Source organism: Tupaia chinensis, unplaced genomic scaffold, assembly GCF_000334495.1.
Source record: "Tupaia chinensis unplaced genomic scaffold, TupChi_1.0 Scaffold000110_1, whole genome shotgun sequence".
Classification (NCBI taxonomy): domain Eukaryota; kingdom Metazoa; phylum Chordata; class Mammalia; order Scandentia; family Tupaiidae; genus Tupaia; species Tupaia belangeri.
This window is the reverse complement of record NW_006159574.1, coordinates 1,225,009-1,246,629: the sequence shown is the minus strand read 5'-3', so window position 1 is coordinate 1,246,629 and position 21,621 is coordinate 1,225,009. Positions and strand designations below refer to the sequence as shown.

Sequence of the window (21,621 nt, the reverse complement as noted above, 5' to 3'; positions counted from 1 at the left end):
CCTCCCCAACGCCTGGGAGTCTAGTAGGGACTGACTGCTGGGAATGCGCTGGTCTTACTGGGAGTCCCTACTCTGCTATGGAGAGACAATCCCCAAATGAAAACGGGACCACACCCACTCAGGAAGTCAGGCTTCCTGAAACTTTACCACAAGGTTCTTTACCCACGGTGTGAGCGTGTACTCCAGCCAGGCAGGGATGGCCTGTGTCACATGCACGATTTTTCGACCACTTTTACCTTAACAAGTTATGTGAACCCTTGCTTTGCTAGTTCTATATGCTTGAAACGTTCAATACTGAAAAGCTTTTAAATTTAAAGACACAAACCACATACCCTCGTCTTTTTATTTGTAAAAAAAAAGACTTAGTTACTTAATTTTATTTATTATTTTTAATTTGCTATAGGGCATGTGCACTCAGTAGAGAGAGACAGAGGGAGAGAGAGAAAGGAAAGTGAGAAAGCAAGCCACCAGGCTTGGACTCCAACTGCGGTCACCCATGTGGGAGTCCGGGGCCTTAATCATACCACCTGCTGGCCCATCTATAAAAGCCAGAACCTATAGCTCACTGAGTTATGTAAAATCCTAACAAAGAAGTTCCCTGGCATACAACCGTAATTCGGGTCGGGATCCACACCCTGACCCCACAAACGTGGTGCCATTCTGTCATTAGTAACGTCTCTCCCTCTCCCCTACAAACCCTATGTTAGGTGGAGGCAGCGCCATACCACTCAGTCCTCCACCCAACTCGGCCGTGCGGGTCTGCTGGCTGGGACCCTTGACTTCATGCTTCTTGCTAACGTGGCCAGGCAGCGAGAGGTGTGCTCTCCAAGACAGCTCGCCACGGCACAGACTGAGGGACATCGGTGAGCTCCTGGGCGCTCAGCTGGCTGGGTACTAGCGACACCGAGAGTGCATGAAATTGTTGAAGTGTTCTGGAGAAGCCAATGTTCAGCTCCCCGTTTCTCGTTCACCCTTATACACATGGAAGGCACTGAGACATTTACTGAATAAACCAATAAATAGTGGTGCTTCTTCAAACAGAGTAGTTCTGGGGGTTAGCAGAGAACACTGTGGTTAAGGTGCTGGACTTCACATGGGCGGCTTGAAAATCATGCTGGGTGCATGCATGCATGCCCAAAATCCTGTGAGGAGAATGGAGAAGGGATTGCGGTGTGGCGATCCCTCTGGGGGTGATTTCTCACTTTTCCTCTCTCTGCCTGCTGAGCACATACATCCTATGGCAAAAAAAAATAAACAAGAAAAAAAAAAAGATCTGGCTGTACTTAAAAAAAAAGACAGCATCAGAATGCTTGGATACAGCCCCCATCTTTATTAAACGCTACTGTGATGACAGAAAGACCACCCTTCAGCCCTGTGACACCATTGTGTGTATCAGAAAACGTTACGCCATCTTGCAGAAAGAGGAGACAGTATTGTGATACAATGGGCAATGATATGAATTCTTTGGTCGTTTTTTCTTTATCAGTCCAAAGCTAAAAGAACAAGAGGACCTACAGAGTAAACTTAAAAAAAAAAAAAAAAACCACCTTACAGCAAAACCAGTATGCTATTGTTTCCCTATTTTTTTGGAGAGATTTTCACCGTAGGGCGCGTGCACTCGCCAGACAGACAGAGAGAGACAGAGAGACAGAAAGCGAGCAATCACCCCCCAGGGGGGATGGTCACGCCGCAATCCCTTCTCCTCCATTCTCCTCTTGGGATCTTGGGCACGCACGCACACGCGCCCGGCGTGAGTTTAAGCCACTGGGTCCGGGACGCGAACCGTGGTCGACTACGTGGGAGTCCAGTGACATAGCCATTACGCTAACTGCTGGTTCCCTTGTTTCCCTATTTTGAGGTATACACTATGTACGTATTTGAATGACAAATATGTAACACTATAGTGAGTGAGCTGATGATTTTTAAACTAGGAATACAGAATATAAGCCTCTCGTTTTGGAAAGAGGCCTAGAGGTAATTTGTATCTTAAGTTCAGATAAGGACCCTTCAAAACAAAGTTCTAAACATTCATTTTCCTTTGAAGTAAAGTTTACGTTTTTCAGAGATTTTTGCACATATGCTCACTGCAGAGAGAGACAGAGAAACAGAAAGTGAGAAATCACCCCCTGGGGGGATGGCCACACTGTAATCCCTTCTCCATTCTCCTCTCCGGATTTGGGTCTTAGAAACACACACGTACCGGGAACCAGCAGTTAGCGTAATGGCTATGTCGCTGGACTCCCACGTAGTCGACCGTGGTTCACGTCCCGGACCCGGTGGCTTAAAACTCACGCCGGGCGCGTGTGCGTGCGTGCCCAAGATTCCGAGAGGAGAATGGAGGAGAAGGGATTGCGGCGTGACCATCCCCCCTGGGGGGTGATTTCTCGCTTTCTGTCTCTCTGTCTCTCTCTGTCTGTCTGGCGAGCGCACGCGCTCTACAGTGAAAATCTCTCCAAAAAAAAAAAAAGAAACACACACGTACCCTGGCATGAGTTTTAAGCCTTCAGGTCTGGTACTCGAACCACGGAAACATCATGCCATCTGCTGGTCCCGAAAATTTACTTTTGTAAGTATGTTTGATTTCTATTAGAAGTTGAGAAACACTTATTATAAAACAAAGTAAACATCTCATTTCCTCATCTCTTTTGAGAATAACTGAATTTCCTTAGTATCATAAAGACAGGATGCCTGATGTCATGGTGCCGTGCCTCATTTAGGGCTTTCCAAGAAATGTCCCGAAGACAGGAAACTGCGCTGTATGAGACAGTAGCCGTGAGGCAAGGCTTGATCCTCCGCCACCCCACCCCCAGGGCCTGTGCACCCCAATAGCGCTGCTGGCCTCCTGCTACGTCTCCCGCACCAGCTTTTTTTTTCCCCGTGTCCAGGGCCTGGTTCTGTGTTCCTACCTAGCTGGCAGGCCCTTTGCCATCTCTGCCCTGACCTGCTCATGCCAGGAGCTCTGCACCGGCACCTTCCCCAAGCCTGAGGTCCCCGGGCCTTTTCCCATTACTGTGGCTCTATGCCCTGCTCCGTAGAGGCTCTGCACCCCAGTGCCCTCGGGGCCGGGCATGAATCGGGCCCAGAGCAAGCCCTGTGATACCATTCTGATAAACACAGCAAGTAGGAATGGTTCAGAGATGATACCTGCCCAACTTTTAGGAAAACTGTCCCTGTAAACTGAAAAGGAGAGGGATGGCCTGGCTACGTCTGGTGTTGCTTATATTCAAGACAGGCTATCCCTTCTATAGCTACAAATACACAATAAAACTCTGCGACCATTTCCAAGGCAATCCTGTCAAGAGTTCTGCTTAGTTCCACATAGCACTAGCCGTGGGATATGAAGACTGAACCACTAACGATGTGGTGTCTACACTGTGACAAGGAATGTGCCAGCGTCTGTACAGTGGGGGCTTTCCTTCAACCCTCTTTATAAGGTAACATTACTATTCTCATTTCGTGAATGAGACAAATGTGAGGCTCTGATCACACAGGAAGTCCTGGGGCACCTGTACGGTTTTAAAGATGGGACTCCACGCTGCCTCCTGTAGGGGCACTCGCACTGGTGCGTGAAACAGAAAGGATGAACTGCGACTCGATTAAACCGCATTTTTAGACGAACGGCGATGCTAATGCTGTGCGCTTCCCGTTTTTGGAAGCGTGTGCTATGCACTCAAGGCTCACATGTAAGTAACAGGCCAGTTCATTTCCTAAAGAAAACGAAAAATCCAATTCCGAAAGCAATTATCTTCTAATCTAGCACAATAAAAAGTGAGCTCCAGGGAAAATGCTTAAGTTCCTGGGTTATCTATCATCGACCCCTACGAAAAGAGCCAATCCCCACTTTGCTAGGCTGGGGACAGGAGATCTTCACACCCGTCCTCTCACAGAAACAGAGGACTGGAATGAGAGCACGCCACGCTCAGCCGTTGGCTCCCACGCCCTCTACAGCCTCTCTGTGTAGCTAGGCACCGAGAGCACTCCCAGACCAGAGTGTTGGGTACCTGAGACTTAAGGTAGTGCTGACCCAAGGGAAGGCTCTTAGAAACCTGCTACCTTAATGCGGGTGAACAAGTGGCCACTGGGCACAGCAGATCAAACCTCCTCACAGAAAGCCCGATGCTGGGTCTCGCCAGGGCGGCTGTGGGTTACCTCTCCTCCACACAGCAGGGAATTTGGGTGGTTACATTACCTTCCACTCCGCCCCAGCCCCCCCCCCAAAAAAAACAGATCAGAGGGAAGAAGCCTGGCCTATCACAGACCAAACCAGAAACATTTTCCACAAAGGATTACTTTTTAATGACCACTACGAAAATGCCTTTTTAGATTAACAGTTGTAAACACTACATACGAAGCACTATCTGAATAAAGTAAACTTTGGGAATACTTTCTATTGGCCTCATCATTACAAAAATAAGGTGTGTAGCCAGCAACATTAGCAGGACAAATTTATTTATAACAAATGGTTCAACTGTATAGATAAAAACGCCTATTGATACTGTCACAGCGTCCTGCAATTTGACAGATCAAATCTTATTTCCATTCTCCAACCCACCAAGAAGCGGTATCACTGATTCGCATTCACCAGCGAGCAAATTGATTAATCCCCTCTATAGAAATCTCAAGTCTTGATTACACCTATCAGACGTTAAGCAGCATTATTCTAGATTGACAACACTTGACAAATTCCCCAACCATTTTTCTCAGCCTTTGTGGCCCTGCTAGCTTGTATTAACCCTGATGAAAAATTAATTTTCCTTATCTTTTTCTAAACCCCAAAATCCAAATCCGCCAAACTGGCAACTCTTTCTGTAAAGGTATTATGAAAACCTCTAAAGATTAATTGCATGTCTTCAGGTGACAGTAAATTAATTTCTGTACTCGTGACAGACATTTGATACTCCGTACTGAGAGGACAGATAACATTGTCAGGACACACAGAAGGACAGTGGAGCAGGGTCCCAGGGCAGCCTCTTAGGAATTCTCCTTCCGATAAGGCAGTGCTCACTGTCACGGCAGGGCTGAGATCTCCCAGCCCACAGACCTCGCCGTGCAGGTTTCTATTAACCCAACAATACCGGGCCTACCCCACCATCGTCACCAGGCCCACTTGGGGCCCGGACAACAAATGACATATGCATGCTATATCCAAGTTGATGCACACAAATACATTTCAGGCCCCTCGAATTTTCCCTTGAGTACTGCTGGCCTCGTAGAGAGAGCAGGAGAGAAGGTAAGCAGGCCTGCACACCGCTCCGGCTCCAGGCCAGGCCCAGCTGAGCTGCGACGCCCTGTGAGGGAAGGCCACCCGACACTGACAGTCTCCCTTTAGTCTCTCTCTGACTCTGGAATGGCTCTGCACAGGCTGAATTAAAACCATCTGGAGGGTCAGAGTCCAGGGCGGACAGACCTCCAAACTGCCACGCTCCAGGAAGGAGGAAGACTTGTGCTAGCTCCCTCTTCACAGTCTACTTCTCTGAGATTACTAAGCTCTCGAGAATCCAGAGGCAGGGACCAGCAGTTAGTGTAATGGCTACGTCGCTGAACTCCCATGGAGTCAACCACGGTTCACATCCTGGACCCGGTGGCTTAAACTCACGCCGGGCACGTGTGCGTGCGTGCCCAAGATCCCAAGAGGAGAATGGAGGAGAAGGGATTGTGCTGCGAGGCCATACCCCCTGGGGGGTGGTTTCTCGCTTTCTGTCTCTCTGTCTCTCCGTCTCTCTGGCGAGCGCATGTGCCCTATAGCAAAAAACCTCTCAAAAAAAAAAAAAAATAAAAAGAAAATCTGGAGGCATAATCAGCTGGACTTTGGAGGACCAAAGCAAAGGCTGAGCCTCGGAGCCTTAAAGACTGATACCCCAGGGTTTTCCAGTTTTGACAGCACAAGCTTACCAGTCTAAAAGGGAAGGATGGCAGGACCTGACAGTGCCGGCCCCTCCCTGGACAGCACAGGTTATTAAGCAGCGGGCACCCAGCCCCTCACTGAGACTTGGGCTCTGCCCTGGCGGGGCAGCGCCAAGGATGCATGGTGTGGCCTGGGAAGGTGCCCAGGCTCTGTCATTAGCAGGGGACAGCCAGGGGAAGGTGGTTGGGGAAGCAGAGCTGCTCATGTCACTGCTCATGTCACTCCCCAACATCATACCTTTAAAACAAACCAAATTAGCAAGTGCGGAAAAGCTTACGTGTTAAAATTTGAATTTCTTTTCTGTGATGACCAATAGCCTATACAGCTCACATTTAGGGACCATGTATTAAAGATGTTTAAAACATAATCTCTTGAGGGAGAAGTTACCAATTCTGCCCACTGTATTTCAAAGTTCTAAAGGAACAAATACTGAGGCACAATGGTTTCTCTCCTGAAGGGAGAAAACTAGAATGTACAACTTATCAAATAAGCAATTAAGCAGGATAATCCACATCTCACTTTTCTTTCTCTCTTCTGCTATTTGCTTTTTGGTCATTTCATCATTACCATCTTTCAGCAAATGAGGTCAAACGCCACCCGCCAACTCTGCAACCCTCCTAAGTGGCATAAAGGGAACCTCACTTTCCTGACGTTCGTGCTCCTGGGACCCCCTGCCTCCTTTACAATGTACTTGAAACTGCCCTAAATCCTAGAGACATAATAATAATAATAAAGAATAGAGAGCCCCTGGATCTTGCAGCGTGACTTAGAGGACAGAGCCCTGCACACAGGTGGTCACAGCTTGGAGGTGTGGAGGAAGATTTGGACAAAGAAAGGAGGGAGCAGCCATATGCTGGTGGGCAGGAGGTCGGATCTTACAGAACGAGGAGATGACTGCGGCGGGCCAGAGGCCTGGAACAGGCACATCCAGATAACGAGCAGAAGTGCAAGCAGGAGACTGCATGAGTCGTGGGAAGCGCAGCTAGTCCTGGGCAGATCCCACCCTAACCCTGTAAAACCTCCACCTGCAGGTGCATTAGCCTTCTACTCTCTGCACTCCAGCCTCCCCTCTCCAGTTGTTTGATAGCCACAAGAGGCCCAGCACACTGGGCAAGAACAGCCATTAGTGGTGGGTGGGCAGGGATGGCGCTGGGGCAGGGAGAGGACAAGACACATATGAACACAGCTCCACAAGGGAAAACTGAGGGGACCTATCAGAGGACAGAAGCCAGCCTGAGGGGCTCTCATTGGCCCACCAAGGAGAATGCCAACGTCAACATAAAGGCCCCTGTGGCAGTTAAGGCAGGCCCGTGCTGGCATAAACCACAGACAAAGCAGAGGGAGGAGAGAAGGGCACCCAGGCAGGCCCGACAGCTACCATCACAGACGCAGGGCTGGCCACTGTGAGACGTGGACAGGGACAGTCTCAAAGTCACGCCCACACCAGGCCTGCGAAAACCTACCTCCACAGAGCACAGACTTGCCAAACCCCACTGGCCCTCGTAATCAAGGTCAACCATGTTCATGTTGGACAATGCCCCTGACCACACAGCCAAGGAACCCCTCAGTGGTGTCCTGGCAAAAATGCACAACTGGAAACCAATCAGAAGTTTCAAACAAATGCAAATTACAAAGAGCCTGGCCTCTGCTCTTTGAAAGCGTCTTTGGCTAGACACACACAGCCTGAGAGACTGTTCAGACTGGGAGGGACAAGTGCCCAGACTGCAGGATGGGCCGCACAAGACGTCCTGGGCATGGTGGCAAGGAGAGGATGGGTCCTGGGCTTGTCAGTGCACACTGCGGGGCCTGACGACGTCCAGCTGGAACTCTGGAGAGCAGATCCCCTCTTGGGGCCAACACGTGGCGGTTCCAATGCACTTCCATGTGGTATGAGCTGAGATAAGTCTGTGTCACAAAGGACAAAAGGAAAGGTGAGGAGAGCCAGCAGGGATGGTGCAGCCCTCCACAACGCTGGACCCAAAAAGGATGGTCATGGGTTCAAACTCCCACACATGCCTGAACAAGAGAGCCAGGCTGGCTGAGGCTGGGGGTGGATCTTGGAGTGAGGACCCTGTTGGGGGATCCCCTCTACTTCTGCAGATAAAATAAACTTAGGGGACCAGCGGGTGACATGTTGGTTAAGGCGCTGGACACTCCCACACGGCCAACCACAGTTTGAGTCCCGGACCTGGTAGCTTGCCTTCTCACTTTCCCATTCTCTCTTTCTTTCTGTGTGTGTCTCTCTCTGGTCAAACTGAAATAAATGAATGAACACATAAAATTAAATAATTATTTAAAATAAATAAAGAAGTCAACTTAAAGAGAGACAAGGATAAAGCAAGCGTGGTGGCCTGGTAACGGGTGTACAGGAGTCCCTTGTACTAGTCCTGTAAGTTCTCTGGAACGGAAATTGGGCCAGAGTACTACCTTCTCCACCCCGGCAGCCCCAGGGGGGCCAGGCAGACCCACACATACTGCCTCTCTAAAGGAAATATGGCAGTAAGTCTTGCGAGAAGTAAACCTACACATGCAGTCCAACTCCCAAAGCAAGAAGCACACCGACTGGGACCTTGGGCACGCAGCACTGTCCTTTAGAAATAAAACACAAGCGTCCACATGGACAGTTGGCTCTCCTGCTGGGCATTCTGGGCTTCTCCAGCTTCTCTGCATGGCCAACAGAACAAAGGACTGTTCGCTTACTTTACTGCCAAATTCTTAAAATTTTCATTATGTCGATGAGAATAGAACAGCTGAATTCAATATTTGCTTCCATGTTCTTATAGCACTCACAGATAAATCATGTTTTCCATTCCTTACACCGAAAGCAAAGGGTGACAATATTTACTCAGCTACTACCTGTGCTCTGGCACCTGCTGCTCACTCCACAAGGCTGACCCTCTCCACCGCCCTTGGGGGACAGCTGGTCATCTTACTGATGAGAAACGGGTCATGTGGGCCCAAGACTCACCCTATGGCAAAATCCAAGACCCACAGATGCCAACTGAGAGCCAAGGTGTAGACACTTCAAAGACTATACCGCTTCCCCCGGGCGGAGACAGAAGCTAAGGTTGAAGAAGAACTTTCCATAGCATGTGCTTATCTGAACTCCTTTTTCCTATGTTTAATTTAAAAAACATAAAGATGACTACACCAAGCTTAGTCTAACATTTCACACTTTTTAATTTACTCTTTTTGTTGCTTGAGTAGCATTTTCAATTATGTATCAGTCAAGAACAAAATTATGACTTAATAAGGTTGTTCTTTTAGTTTCTTAAAATTAAATATGTCAAGATAGCTTTGTGTGGGCCAGGTCTTGGTATGACGGTGAAGGCAGCTGGATCCCACGTGGCTAGCTGTGTGGTTAGAATCCCCAACCCGGCAGCTTAAAAGAAAAAAAAAAAAAAAGGGCACACGTGTGTGTTTGTGTGTATGTGCCTAAAAATCCCAAGAGGAGAGTGGAGGAGAAGTGCTTTCTCATTCTTTCTCTCCCCTCGCCTTCCCTCTCCGCCCACAGTGAGTGGATGTGCCCTATAGCAAAAAACAAACAAACAAACAAAAACAAGAAACAAAAACAAAAAAACCTTTCTGAGAAATAAATTCTAAACTATAGCAATAAATGAGACAAATACAATTAAGAAGACTACTGACAAAGCTAATTCAGGGAGATGCATGAAATTGTAGAAGCAATTATCTGCTCATATTTGACACTGCCTTTTTTTGGGGGGGCATAGGGCGTGTACACTCGACAGAGAGAGGCACAGCAGGAAAGTGAGAAATCACCTCCTGGGGAGATGGCCATGCCACAATCCCTTCTCTCATTCTCCTCTAGGGATTTTGGGGCACACATGCACCTGGCATGGTTTTTCCAAGCTACAATGTCCAGACTTGAACCATGGCTAGCCACATAGAAATCCAGCGCCTTACCCACCACACCACTTACTGACCCAAATTTGACACTGTTTCTCTTAAAGAGCATTAATTTGTTCCTTTTATAACCTTACCTGTCAAATCCAGACAATAAAATATGGGAGGGGGGACAAAGTCAAATATACAGCGATTGATTAGCCTTATAACAAAAGTTCTGTTTCAATTTCAAATTCCCCTCTTTTCCCCTTGAGGTCTTCAGTGTAAAACCTGCCTTCTCTCAACATATGTGGCAGCCTGGGTCCAAGGCGTGCCTGCACCTGCTCTGGGCACACAGAGCAGGACAGAGCTGCAGACACCACACGAAGCAGCTGGACTGGAAGTAAAATGAAACCTAAATGCCATCCTTACTCTAGAAGCCCCCAGCACAATGCTGGGAATCAAGTCCGACTGCTACAGACTTAGAAGAAATAGCAGGATATCATCCCAAATCGAGGGGTAACTAAAGCCGGGGAAGTCACGGTAAGGTCAGCTATTTCAAGGCAGGGCAAAGAGCATGGGCTCAGAACTGAACCAGTGTTGGAAGCCAGGTTCTCCCACTCCCTGCCTGTGTGGCCCCAGACCAGTAAGCTCACCTTCCTGAGACTCAGTGCATTTATTGTAAAACAGGAATTAGCACCTACCTTGCACAGATGTTGTGAATACACACTGAATATCTATCACCTGGATAAAGTCATACAATACATTTCTAGAAGGGGACTTAGGAACATTCCAAAAAGAAAACAGTCATTTACAAAGTGCCCCCCACAAGTCGGAGGCTCTCACGTCCAGACTTCTCACAGCAACTAGACACCACTGAGCCCTCACAGGGGTCCTGGGCCGAGAGCTAGTCCTCACCTTACTGACACAGAAACTGGGGTTCATCCAGGCCAAGTAACCAAGGTACCCAAGTGAGGCTCAGAGAAACAAAACAACTGCTCAGAGTCCCAGAGACAGTAACACATAGCCGACTATTCGAAATGGCCTTCAGTACCCAGAGCCATGCTGTTCGCCCCACATCCCATGATGGTCCGAGTTAGGCTGAGTCCTGGAGAAGGAGGGCTTCGGTCTTTACCGGCCATCAGAAAGACATTTCAGAATGACCAACAGCAAACACTTTGCCAAGAAGAAGCCCCTGAATGAACTGAAGACTCACTTTCTAAGCTTTAAGCCAAGATGAAGACATTAGCAAGTGAATATGGCCACTTAAGAAACAGTAGTAAACACCCGTTTTTTACTAAATTCTTCTTGCAAATGCTCCCTCCGTCCATAATGGAACAGCTGTAACAAAGTAGACCAATGTACAAAGGCCTGAAACGCTCTTAGAATGACAAAGATGAACAGATGAACGGCCATCACCTTAGAGATAATATGATGATGAAGACAGACCGAAAATCTATGGTTTCAAGACTCAGGATTCCTCACCTTTCTGAAATCCCAGTGAAACAAATCCAAAGATAAATGGTTTTACTGTGATAATGAAATACAAGGAGCAGTGAAGGAGAGCTCCACTTTGATCCATGACTGTCCGTGAGTGACCTAGAGACCTCACTGAGCGCTAAGACAGTCCCGATCTGAATGTCATAACAAGAATAACAAGACAATTCTGCGTAGAGGACAATAAATGTCAATTGAATGCTAAAAGAGAGAGAGAGAGAGAAAAGGAAAAAAGCAAGCAAGCAAGCTCTGCTTCCATAAACATACACAATCTTGCAGGCACAGACTTCAAGCGTGGTCACCCACCAGAGCATACACTCTTGCCTGGCACTGTACGCAGGGCACTCCCATACCCTGTCTAGGACAAGACTACTGAGCGCAAAGGATAACCTAGTAAATATATCAGATTTAATTACATTTGTTTAGAAAGGGAAGATGTGATGGAATGGTTTAGTTTAGGCTAGGAAATAGTTTAGGACAGAAGAAAGTAAATAAAACATTTTCTCTAGAGCACATCTAAGAAACCTTGTGAATAAAATGTGTATTATAAAAAAGTGAACGTCGGGACCAGCAGTTGGTGTAATGGCTATGTCGCTGGACTCCCACGTAGCTGACCCTGGTTTGAGTCCTAGACCCAGTGGCTTAAACTCACACCAAGAACTTGTGCGTGCGTGCCCAAGAGCCTGAGAGGAGAATGGAGGAAAAGGGATTGTGGCATGGCCACCCCCTCTAGGGGGCAGATTACTCGCTGTCTCTCTGTCGATCGCTGTCTTTCTGGCGAGCGCACGCACCCTATAGCAAAAACCTCTCAAAAGAAAAAAAGTGAACATCTCGCAGCAATACAAGGTAGTAGCCAACGATGAATTTATATCAAACAAGTAATAATACCCTGAGGTGTCCTAAACACACAGTATCTTACACAGGTACTATCAACACATGTAAGTGAACCCTCCCCAAACGCTCAATCCCCACAGCCTCGGCCTGGGCTCCCAAGGAAGGACCCCACAGGCAGAGCACACCCCGAGTACGGAAAGCACAGCTGACAGAGGGCGAGCAGCAGCTAGGGGCAGGGACAGAAGACACACCGTGTGTCTCCTTTTTGGAGCGCCTGAAATGCACACACTGCATGGCTAACCACCATCATGGATAAGCTCTTAGAATAGTCCCCACTCAGGCCGCTGGAGAAATGCCCTTCACTCCAGTGGAGAGAGACAAACGAGCACCCTTCTGAGAAGCCGAGGTGTCTGCATGCTGCTGGGGGGGCTACCCCGGTGGCTCCTGCAACGTGGCACGCTGTCGGCTCACCCAGAGTTAAAGCGAACGGGCAACAGCTAGTCCACAGTACTAATCTGGCAGATAACTGTTTTCATGGAAAATCCCCTTGTTTTTCCTATTAACTGTAAAATGAAACAGCTTGATTTTAGAGTTAGCTCTGATTATTTCAAGAAGATAGAAAACCTCAAGCAGACAGAAGTCTTTTAAGGAAGAATGTCTGAGAGCTTTGCTCTTTGCATTCCCCTCCCAGGAGCACTGAACGTCCTGCCCCAGCACACCTCGTCCAGGATCAAGACTTAATTAACTGTGAGGCAGTAATGGCCGCCGTGTGCTCTGAACAAGGCCAGCTGCACTGCAGCCCTGCAGACGCCCCTGGACACATGCTCCTGCGTGAGGGTGACCTGAGGCAGTGCTCCCACCTGTTTACGGAGCTTCTGATCGCAAAGAGCAGACTCAGATAAATATTCTACACATGGTTTCCTACATCATGCGATAAAACTCCCATTCTAACCCACAGCCCTAAAAAGAAAACCCCAAAACCCACCAGCCAATCAGCCAACTGCCACATGAGCGGGCCTTCACCAGCACAGGCAGGCCCAGGTGCCCGAGCACACACCCCTTTAAGAGTCCTAAGCAGCAGGTACTGATTTCCATGAGGAAGAAGAGTTAGAGGTTATTTTCGTGTCAGTGAACATTTTCTGTGTGGATTTTTTTTTTTTAAAGTAATCATTACTGGCTGTTTCTTTCTAAAACCCTGGGTCCCAACTTTTCTCTCCTTCCTTAACTTACAATACAAACTGTGCACAGCAGGGAGCACCTTTACCATTACAGAGAGCACGCAATCAGACAGCAGCATCTGGCAGAGAATCTGCCCTCTAACTGAAGCAACAGACAACAGTCACACTAAGTCAGACTGCATGGCAGGGTAGAGAGGCGAGGACTGTCCAGGTCACTTCTCTTCCAGGAGAATCTTCTGGAATGGAAACCTATCTGCCATGACTTTTGTTTTGCGAGCACTGACTACCCATCCTAACACAGGGAACTAACTGGGATCCTTGTGACTCACTGAGAAAGACACTGATGGAAGAAAAGAGAGGAAAGCCTATGGGAATGCTCCACTTCTGAAAGCAAGCAGGTGGTAAGATCATCTATGATTTCAATTTACAATTCTACTCCTTTCTTTCCTACTGGGGGAAATCATCTTGGAAACAGAAGGCAGATAGTAGTAGTCTTTGGATAACGCTGCTGAAAAGTAATCAGACACACCCCCACTTACACTGCCCCACCAGTCCCCACCTACCCACAGTTGCCCAGTGAGTCTAAAGCTACACACAATGTGTTAATTGTTTTGTGTTAAGAGATTTTATTTTAAAACAAACTTGATTGTACCGCAAATTATCTACACACACACACACACACACACACACACACACACAGCTAAAACTGAGAATCTAGTTTAGGGATTGTGATGCTGCTCTTTCACTAAGACTCAAAAACAACTGAAAGTTGGGTCCCAGGCGGAAGTGGTACTTAAGTGGCAGTACTTATATCAAATTCAAACAGAATTGAAAATGGTCCCTATTACCCACACAGAGGCCATTTCTAATTATTTTCCTCCAAAATCTTTCTCTGGAAATGAGGAGATTCTAAATGAAACGCATACAGAAAGGCACTCATAAACTCATCGACTTACCCCGCCTGACAGCTTAATCACTCTGACCTTGGAGCTAACGTGCGGCCCGTCTCCACCGCCACTGTTGGCTCTGTGCATGACAGTCCTTTTCAGGCCAGGCTTTGTGTCCTGAGGCCGGCCCTGGATGGATGCCACCCGGGCAGTCTGTGGTGAAGGTGGCCCCTCCGCGGCGGCAGGTCTGACCTGCAGAACTCTGTGTGCCGGCTGAGCCTGGCTCTGTGGTGCTGTCCTGGACTGTCTCAAGTGCTTCAGCGGCCTTGTCTGCTGGCCCTGATACTGCACGTTAGCACCGCACGGGACAAAGCTGGGTGTTTTGGGCTGAACGTTCAGAACGGGGGCATCCTGGTTCTTGACCAGGAGTCTGTTTTTCACATTCTGTCTGACCTGTGCGCCGGGAAAGGGCAGCAGGGGGTTCCCGTTGGTGGGCGAGGGTGAAGCGGCCAGCTCCTCCTGCTCTGCCGGGGGCTGCAGGGGGCAGAGCTGCCGCTGCGCCAGCCTCTCCAAGAGCTCCTTCTTCCGGGCACCGGCCTGCTGCTGCCGCCGTAGTTCTTTCTGCTTCAGGATCTCCTCTCTGAGGCGTTTCTGCTCTTCGATCTTCAAGCGGTACAGCCTTGTCTCCTCGTCTTCGTCAGGAAACTACAACAGAAATTACACAGGGTCACTTGGCTGCAGAGGCAAGTGGCCATTCGCGTCGATTTCAAAGAAGCAAGAAAATGCGTTTTGAAAACCCTCTAATTTTGTATTTGAAAGAAGTCATTCAAAATGGCTGCTTGAAGACTTTAAGTGTAACTCCTTCCTCTGGGGAGAGAGAAAAAATTATACAGCTAAAGCTAATTTGGAAATCTTATCAGAATATTAAAAATGAAATAATGTAAATTTCCACTCATTTACAAGTTTGAAACCAATTAAACCATTCATTTAAGATATCAAACTGTGTTTTGAATGGGAACGGCCATGGCAGGGCGGCCGCTGTCACACAGGTTTTATCTGACTCTTCCCTGACAAACCAACAAAAGGTGGGGTATAGATGACCTGAAAGGCCCTGATTAGAACTATTGATTTTTCGTGCAGAATTTTCAGCCTGATCTCAAACTCATTTGTCACAGAATAATTGGCTGTAATGAACAGCACAAGTCAATCTCTCTGACCTTGAACTCATGCACTCTCCTCAGAATCAAAATGTTCCCAATTGCGGTATCGGAATATTAATAGTATATAGGGACTGACTTTAATATTCCAGGCCCAAACCGCTCAGTCTATCAAAAATAATCCTGGGAAAAAACCCAGTTAACTTTCATAAAAGCAAATAATGAGCAAAGTCTATAAACACTTAACCATTAAAAAAAAAACCCCAGTAACATCCTGTAAGACGCACCCACACCCACAGACACTCTATAAACGAGCGCCACGGGACCTAACCTACGGAGGACTGGGCTGTGGACGGCCTCTCCTGCTCTGCGTGAACCACAGCCAGGGATGAGGGCTGCACGTGCAGCTGAGCCACAGCCCACCCGTCGACCGCGCTCAGGTGGCTCTCCTTGCAGGAGCAACTGTGACCAGCACGTCACCTAGCTCCAGGTCTAGGGCATGTCTCCATAACACCATGCTGGTGGTGAGGGCTGTAACCCAGGAAGGCACACAGAGCAAGAAACAGTCTGGAGGAGAAGACAGGGACACAGCCCCGAGAGCAGAGGGAGCAGGGCCTCGGGGAGCAGCAGGACGTGGGGTTCACCACGCAGGCGCAGGAATAGCTATTACTCAGTAGGACTTTCCCCACACGACCCAGTTATGGGAATCTAATGCAGATAACTTTAGAAAGACTCCATCTAATAAACCCATCTTGATTACATCATTACCAACTGGCAATCAGGACTGTGAGAAAATAAGCCACAGTTAGTGAAGCAAAACAAAAGACTTGCTAAAAAGTAAAAAAAAAAATCATTATCATGGTCCCATTTATGTACATAAAAAATGAAAAGGTAACAATTAAAATGTTCAACTGCTACTACGGCTACCTGCAAGCTGCGCCTCACCATTAAGCATGTGTGTGAAGAAACAGCCCGGCAGAGGTGTCTGGAGCCCTACCTGAATCAGCCATCACGTGTGACCCATGGCACACGCAGGCCATCCTCCTCACACCGGTACTGTGTAATGTGAGTGTGACTTAATTGTTCTGCACCATGTCAGCTTACGTCTACGACTTAAGTGCTAGCTATATAAACTAGATGCATGATAAAATTTTTAGCAAATTCTTTACTAACTATTCTGGCTCACAAGTCTATATTTAAATTATCATTACTATTATTACCTTAATTTGCTATAGGGCACATAGGCTCAGCCGAAAGAGAGAGAGAGACAGAGGGAGAGAGGGGTCTGAGAAAGCAAGACACCAGGTGCCCTCAGACCAGGGTCAGCTGTGTAGGAGTCCAGCACCCCAGCACCTCCACCACCACACCACCTGCTGGCCCCGAATCTACGCTTCTTTTTCAACTACTGATTTTTAAAGCTGAAAGTCACCTTTCTTTCATTTCAAGTATATAAAATGTTAACTCTCTCTCTGATTTTCCTTTTTTTCTTTTTTCAAGATACAGCCTGTGCACAGGCACCCAAAGGGGTGGGAGCACACCCTTCAGAGGGTCTCATGGTGCCACAACGCCCTCTCTCCAGTGCGGCCTGTCAGAGCTCGGGCGATCACAAATGCGCTCACGTATTTCAGGCTGGCCTGGCACAGGGATCTGGCTATGCCTGAGCACAGCACCACGGCTGCACCAGTATGCTTTCTCTACTTAAAGACAGTCTCGCGACACTGCCCCAAAACGTGCGCTCTTCCTGCCTGAGCTTCCAGGTAGGAAACTCTGTGCGGCTGTTACTGTATGAGGAAGCGAACGTATCGCGCTCCTTCAACATCGGGCGGAGTTTATTAACATTAGCGTCTCGGTGCTCATCTTGTACCATGTGCCAGGCACACGCCAGCTTTACCCTCATTTAACAGCAGGCAAGGAGACCGGGCTTTGTGAGAGGTGAGGATCTCAACTGGAAACCACATAAAATACGGATCTGTATTTGTAATCCTTGCGATATTCTGTACTTCCTCGCAGCACACACCTGGGTGTCCACAGGCCTAGCCCACAGCCACACCTGGCCACTGCCTCGTCCTGTAAGTAAAATTTCACTGTGACTTAGGCCCATCCATTCATGAACGAATAGTATGTAAACTGCGTTTATACTAAACGCCAGAGTGGAGTGGTTAGGACAATTTAAACCTTAAAGTCTAAAATAAAAATACTTGGGCTCTTTAGGGAACGCAAAAAAGAAAAAAAAAAATCATTATCATGGTCCCATTTATGTACATAAAAAATGAAAAGGTAACAATTAAAATGTTCAACTGCTACTACGGCTACCTGCAAGCTGCGCCTCACCATTAAGCATGTGTGTGAAGAAACAGCCCGGCAGAGGTGTCTGGAGCCCTACCTGAATCAGCCATCACGTGTGACCCATGGCACACGCAGGCCATCCTCCTCACACCGGTACTGTGTAATGTGAGTGTGACTTAATTGTTCTGCACCATGTCAGCTTACGTCTACGACTTAAGTGCTAGCTATATAAACTAGATGCATGATAAAATTTTTAGCAAATTCTTTACTAACTATTCTGGCTCACAAGTCTATATTTAAATTATCATTACTATTATTACCTTAATTTGCTATAGGGCACATAGGCTCAGCCGAAAGAGAGAGAGAGACAGAGGGAGAGAGGGGTCTGAGAAAGCAAGACACCAGGTGCCCTCAGACCAGGGTCAGCTGTGTAGGAGTCCAGCACCCCAGCACCTCCACCACCACACCACCTGCTGGCCCCGAATCTACGCTTCTTTTTCAACTACTGATTTTTAAAGCTGAAAGTCACCTTTCTTTCATTTCAAGTATATAAAATGTTAACTCTCTCTCTGATTTTCCTTTTTTTCTTTTTTCAAGATACAGCCTGTGCACAGGCACCCAAAGGGGTGGGAGCACACCCTTCAGAGGGTCTCATGGTGCCACAACGCCCTCTCTCCAGTGCGGCCTGTCAGAGCTCGGGCGATCACAAATGCGCTCACGTATTTCAGGCTGGCCTGGCACAGGGATCTGGCTATGCCTGAGCACAGCACCACGGCTGCACCAGTATGCTTTCTCTACTTAAAGACAGTCTCGCGACACTGCCCCAAAACGTGCGCTCTTCCTGCCTGAGCTTCCAGGTAGGAAACTCTGTGCGGCTGTTACTGTATGAGGAAGCGAACGTATCGCGCTCCTTCAACATCGGGCGGAGTTTATTAACATTAGCGTCTCGGTGCTCATCTTGTACCATGTGCCAGGCACACGCCAGCTTTACCCTCATTTAACAGCAGGCAAGGAGACCGGGCTTTGTGAGAGGTGAGGATCTCAACTGGAAACCACATAAAATACGGATCTGTATTTGTAATCCTTGCGATATTCTGTACTTCCTCGCAGCACACACCTGGGTGTCCACAGGCCTAGCCCACAGCCACACCTGGCCACTGCCTCGTCCTGTAAGTAAAATTTCACTGTGACTTAGGCCCATCCATTCATGAACGAATAGTATGTAAACTGCGTTTATACTAAACGCCAGAGTGGAGTGGTTAGGACAATTTAAACCTTAAAGTCTAAAATAAAAATACTTGGGCTCTTTAGGGAACACATTTGCTAGGTGCCTGGACAAACGTATAAAACGTAACCCTGTGAACCAGCAGCAGAATGAGTGTGACTCTCAGCACTGTGGGCGTTAGATTAGAAGGACTAGCTGGAAAAGAGCGGGAAGACCATGAGAGTAACTCACTGCAAGACAGTGAGCTAGGAGGCACGGCTTGGTGACAGAACTTGCTGTGTGAGACCACACAGCGCCTTCCAACACTGCACACATCCCACCTCTGGTTCCGTTTTTGCTTCCTCTTTCGGCTGCGACACGGGGCTGACTGGCTTGACCTTCGCTTCAGCCTTTCCCTGAGCACTCCTGGGAGCCACCACGGCCCTGGCGGGCGGCGACGTGCTGACGATGGGCTTCACCTGGGCCGCGGGCGTGGAGGAGCAGCGGCTGCTGTTCACCTCCATGACATGCGCCGGCGCTATGGGCAACTCTCGCAGGTTACTGTTCCTCGGCGCAGTAGGTTGCATCTGCTGCATCGGCCGTTTGGTTACATTCTGAGATGATGTGTTCTATCACAGGACAAGAGGAACTCGCATTACAACCGGAAACTCAGTGGAAGGAACCTTAAAGAGCACAGTACGGGGCCAACCTGTGGCCCGGAGGTTAAGGTGGCTGGATCTCACACAGCAGACCACACAGACTGAGTCCCCAATGTGACGGCTTGAAAAACACACTGGGCCTGTGTGCATGCGTGCCCAAATCTCAAAGCAGTGGAGAAGGGACTGTGGCATAGCCATCTTTCCTGGGATGTTTGCTTTCTCTCTGTCTCTCTTCTTTTCTCTCCCCCTTCTCTCTGTTTCTTGCCGTCTCTCTGGTGAGCATATGTGCCCTATATTAAAAAAAATTTTTTAAAGGCACATTAAGTGTGTGTCTCTCTGTCTCTCATGAGCACACTTGCCCTGTAACAAATTATAAATACAGTAATAAAGACAAATAAAATTAAATAAGTAATTCTTTAAAAAGGGGGCAAATTAAACACGAATATAATAAACCACTCTGACTGTAAGTGACTCCTCTTTGAGGGCATAATTTTCTCCCCAGTAAACACTTCTTCTCATACTTAGAAGTGGCTGATGAGGTGGCGATGGCGCAGCCCACGGAGAAGGCCCCGCACTGGTAAAGGTCCACTGCACCTGCCTGCCGACAGGCCCCTCTTTAGAGAGGTGCTGTCCAGTTGGTGTTTCAGAACGGGGACAGACCCATGTAACAGAATTGGGCTAGAACCAGTCATGCATCCTGTCACAGGGGGTCAACTAGCCTGCTAGCGTACCATTTTTAGCGAGCTAAGTTTAAGGCAGAACAAGAAAAGAATCAAGCATCGGATGAAATCAGTGTCCTAAGAAAATTGACTCCCTTAAGAGAGGGGTGCCAGGGAACCAGCAGTTAGCGTAATGGCTGTGTCGCTGGACTCCCACGTAGTCGACCGCAGTTCGTGTCCCAGCCCCGGTGGCTTAAAACTCACGCCGGGCGCGTGTGCGTGCGTGCCCAAGATCCCGAGAGGAGAATGGAGGAGAAGGGATTGCGGCGTGACCATCCCCCCTGGGGGGTGATTTCTCGCTTTCTGTCTCTATGTCTCTCTCTGTCTGTCTGGCGAGCGCACGTGCCCTACAGTGAAAATCTCTCTCCAAAAAACAAAAAAAGAGGGGTGCCAGACATTCCCCCAAGAGCAAACTCTCAGTCAGGCTCAGCCCTGAGGTTCTCGAGAGAACCGACCCCTGGAGGAGCTCTTGACACTAGACTGCTGGGAAGGCCCATGGGTTCCACATGGCGGAGCTCGGGGCTCACGGGAACTGTCTGCCAATACGCTAACTAAGGCAACCCCGGTCCAGGAGCAGCTACTCCTCAGACACGGATGGCCCTCGTTACTGTATACCAGGTCAGGTCCAAAGTCACTTCATGCATCAAAACACGTGCCGCTGACAGAAGGACTGCCGCTCCGTTTAAACACGTGCCGCTGACAGAAGGACTGCCGCTCCGTTTAAACACGTGCCGCTGACAGAAGGACTGCCACTCCAAAGCACTTTCTAAGGGTCTATCTATGTCTACTAACACTAGTGTCTATGACTAAGATTCCGAAATAAACACCGACATGGCCCATAAGGTTTCTGTAGTCAAGAAAACAATTTCCTGAGAGTGTCTTACTGTGGTCTTTTAGGGGACCGGGAGGAAGGCTGCGGGGTAACACGACAGGGCTGGCCATGCTGCAGTCCTCCCAGCCTCCCAGTCGGCAAGCACTGCAGGCGCACAGGCCTGCACCCAGCCATGCAGGCTCCTCGTGCAACCCAACAGAGGCCTCCCAGGTGGCCCCAGCCTCGAGCAGCAGCAGCACCCCCCCACTGTGCCATGGCAGTGGGGCCCGAAGTGTCTTCTAAAACATGGCTTCACTAGGACACGCACAGCACCTATGCCTTACTGACTGCATCAGGGCTGGGAAACGCCGGGACTCACCCAGTGCGTCCGTGAAGTTCTGCGAGTTAAAGTGACCCTGAGAGACACAACGAGGACACAGTTCAATACTCACATGCCGCAGCCCCTGGCGCTGGGGGCACTGCATCCGACTGCTGTGTGGCTGGGGCTGGGCCGTCTGCACGTGAGGCCTGAACTGTGGCTGAGACATGGGCATCAGGGGAGGGGGTGGGACGGACAGGTGGTGATGGTGCTGATGCTGCTGCGGCTGGTGCTGCGGCGGAGGCTGGTGTTGGGGAGGGGG

General features: G+C 48.7%; 1 protein-coding gene across 1 annotated transcript in view; it reads right to left on the bottom strand.

Annotated features, from left to right (window-relative positions):
* Nucleotides 1-21,621, bottom strand: part of RBM33 (RNA binding motif protein 33) — a gene marked incomplete at its 5' end in the record, with an annotated part of 106,573 nt that overhangs the window by 16,324 nt on the left and 68,628 nt on the right. The window contains 3 exons of the mRNA XM_014586032.1: nucleotides 14,214-14,849; nucleotides 19,133-19,420; nucleotides 21,433-21,621. The exon at nucleotides 21,433-21,621 is cut by the window's right edge and continues 34 nt beyond it. Coding sequence (XP_014441518.1) covers nucleotides 14,214-14,849; nucleotides 19,133-19,420; nucleotides 21,433-21,621 — 1,113 coding nt within the window. The remainder of the gene's footprint in view (nucleotides 1-14,213; nucleotides 14,850-19,132; nucleotides 19,421-21,432) is intronic.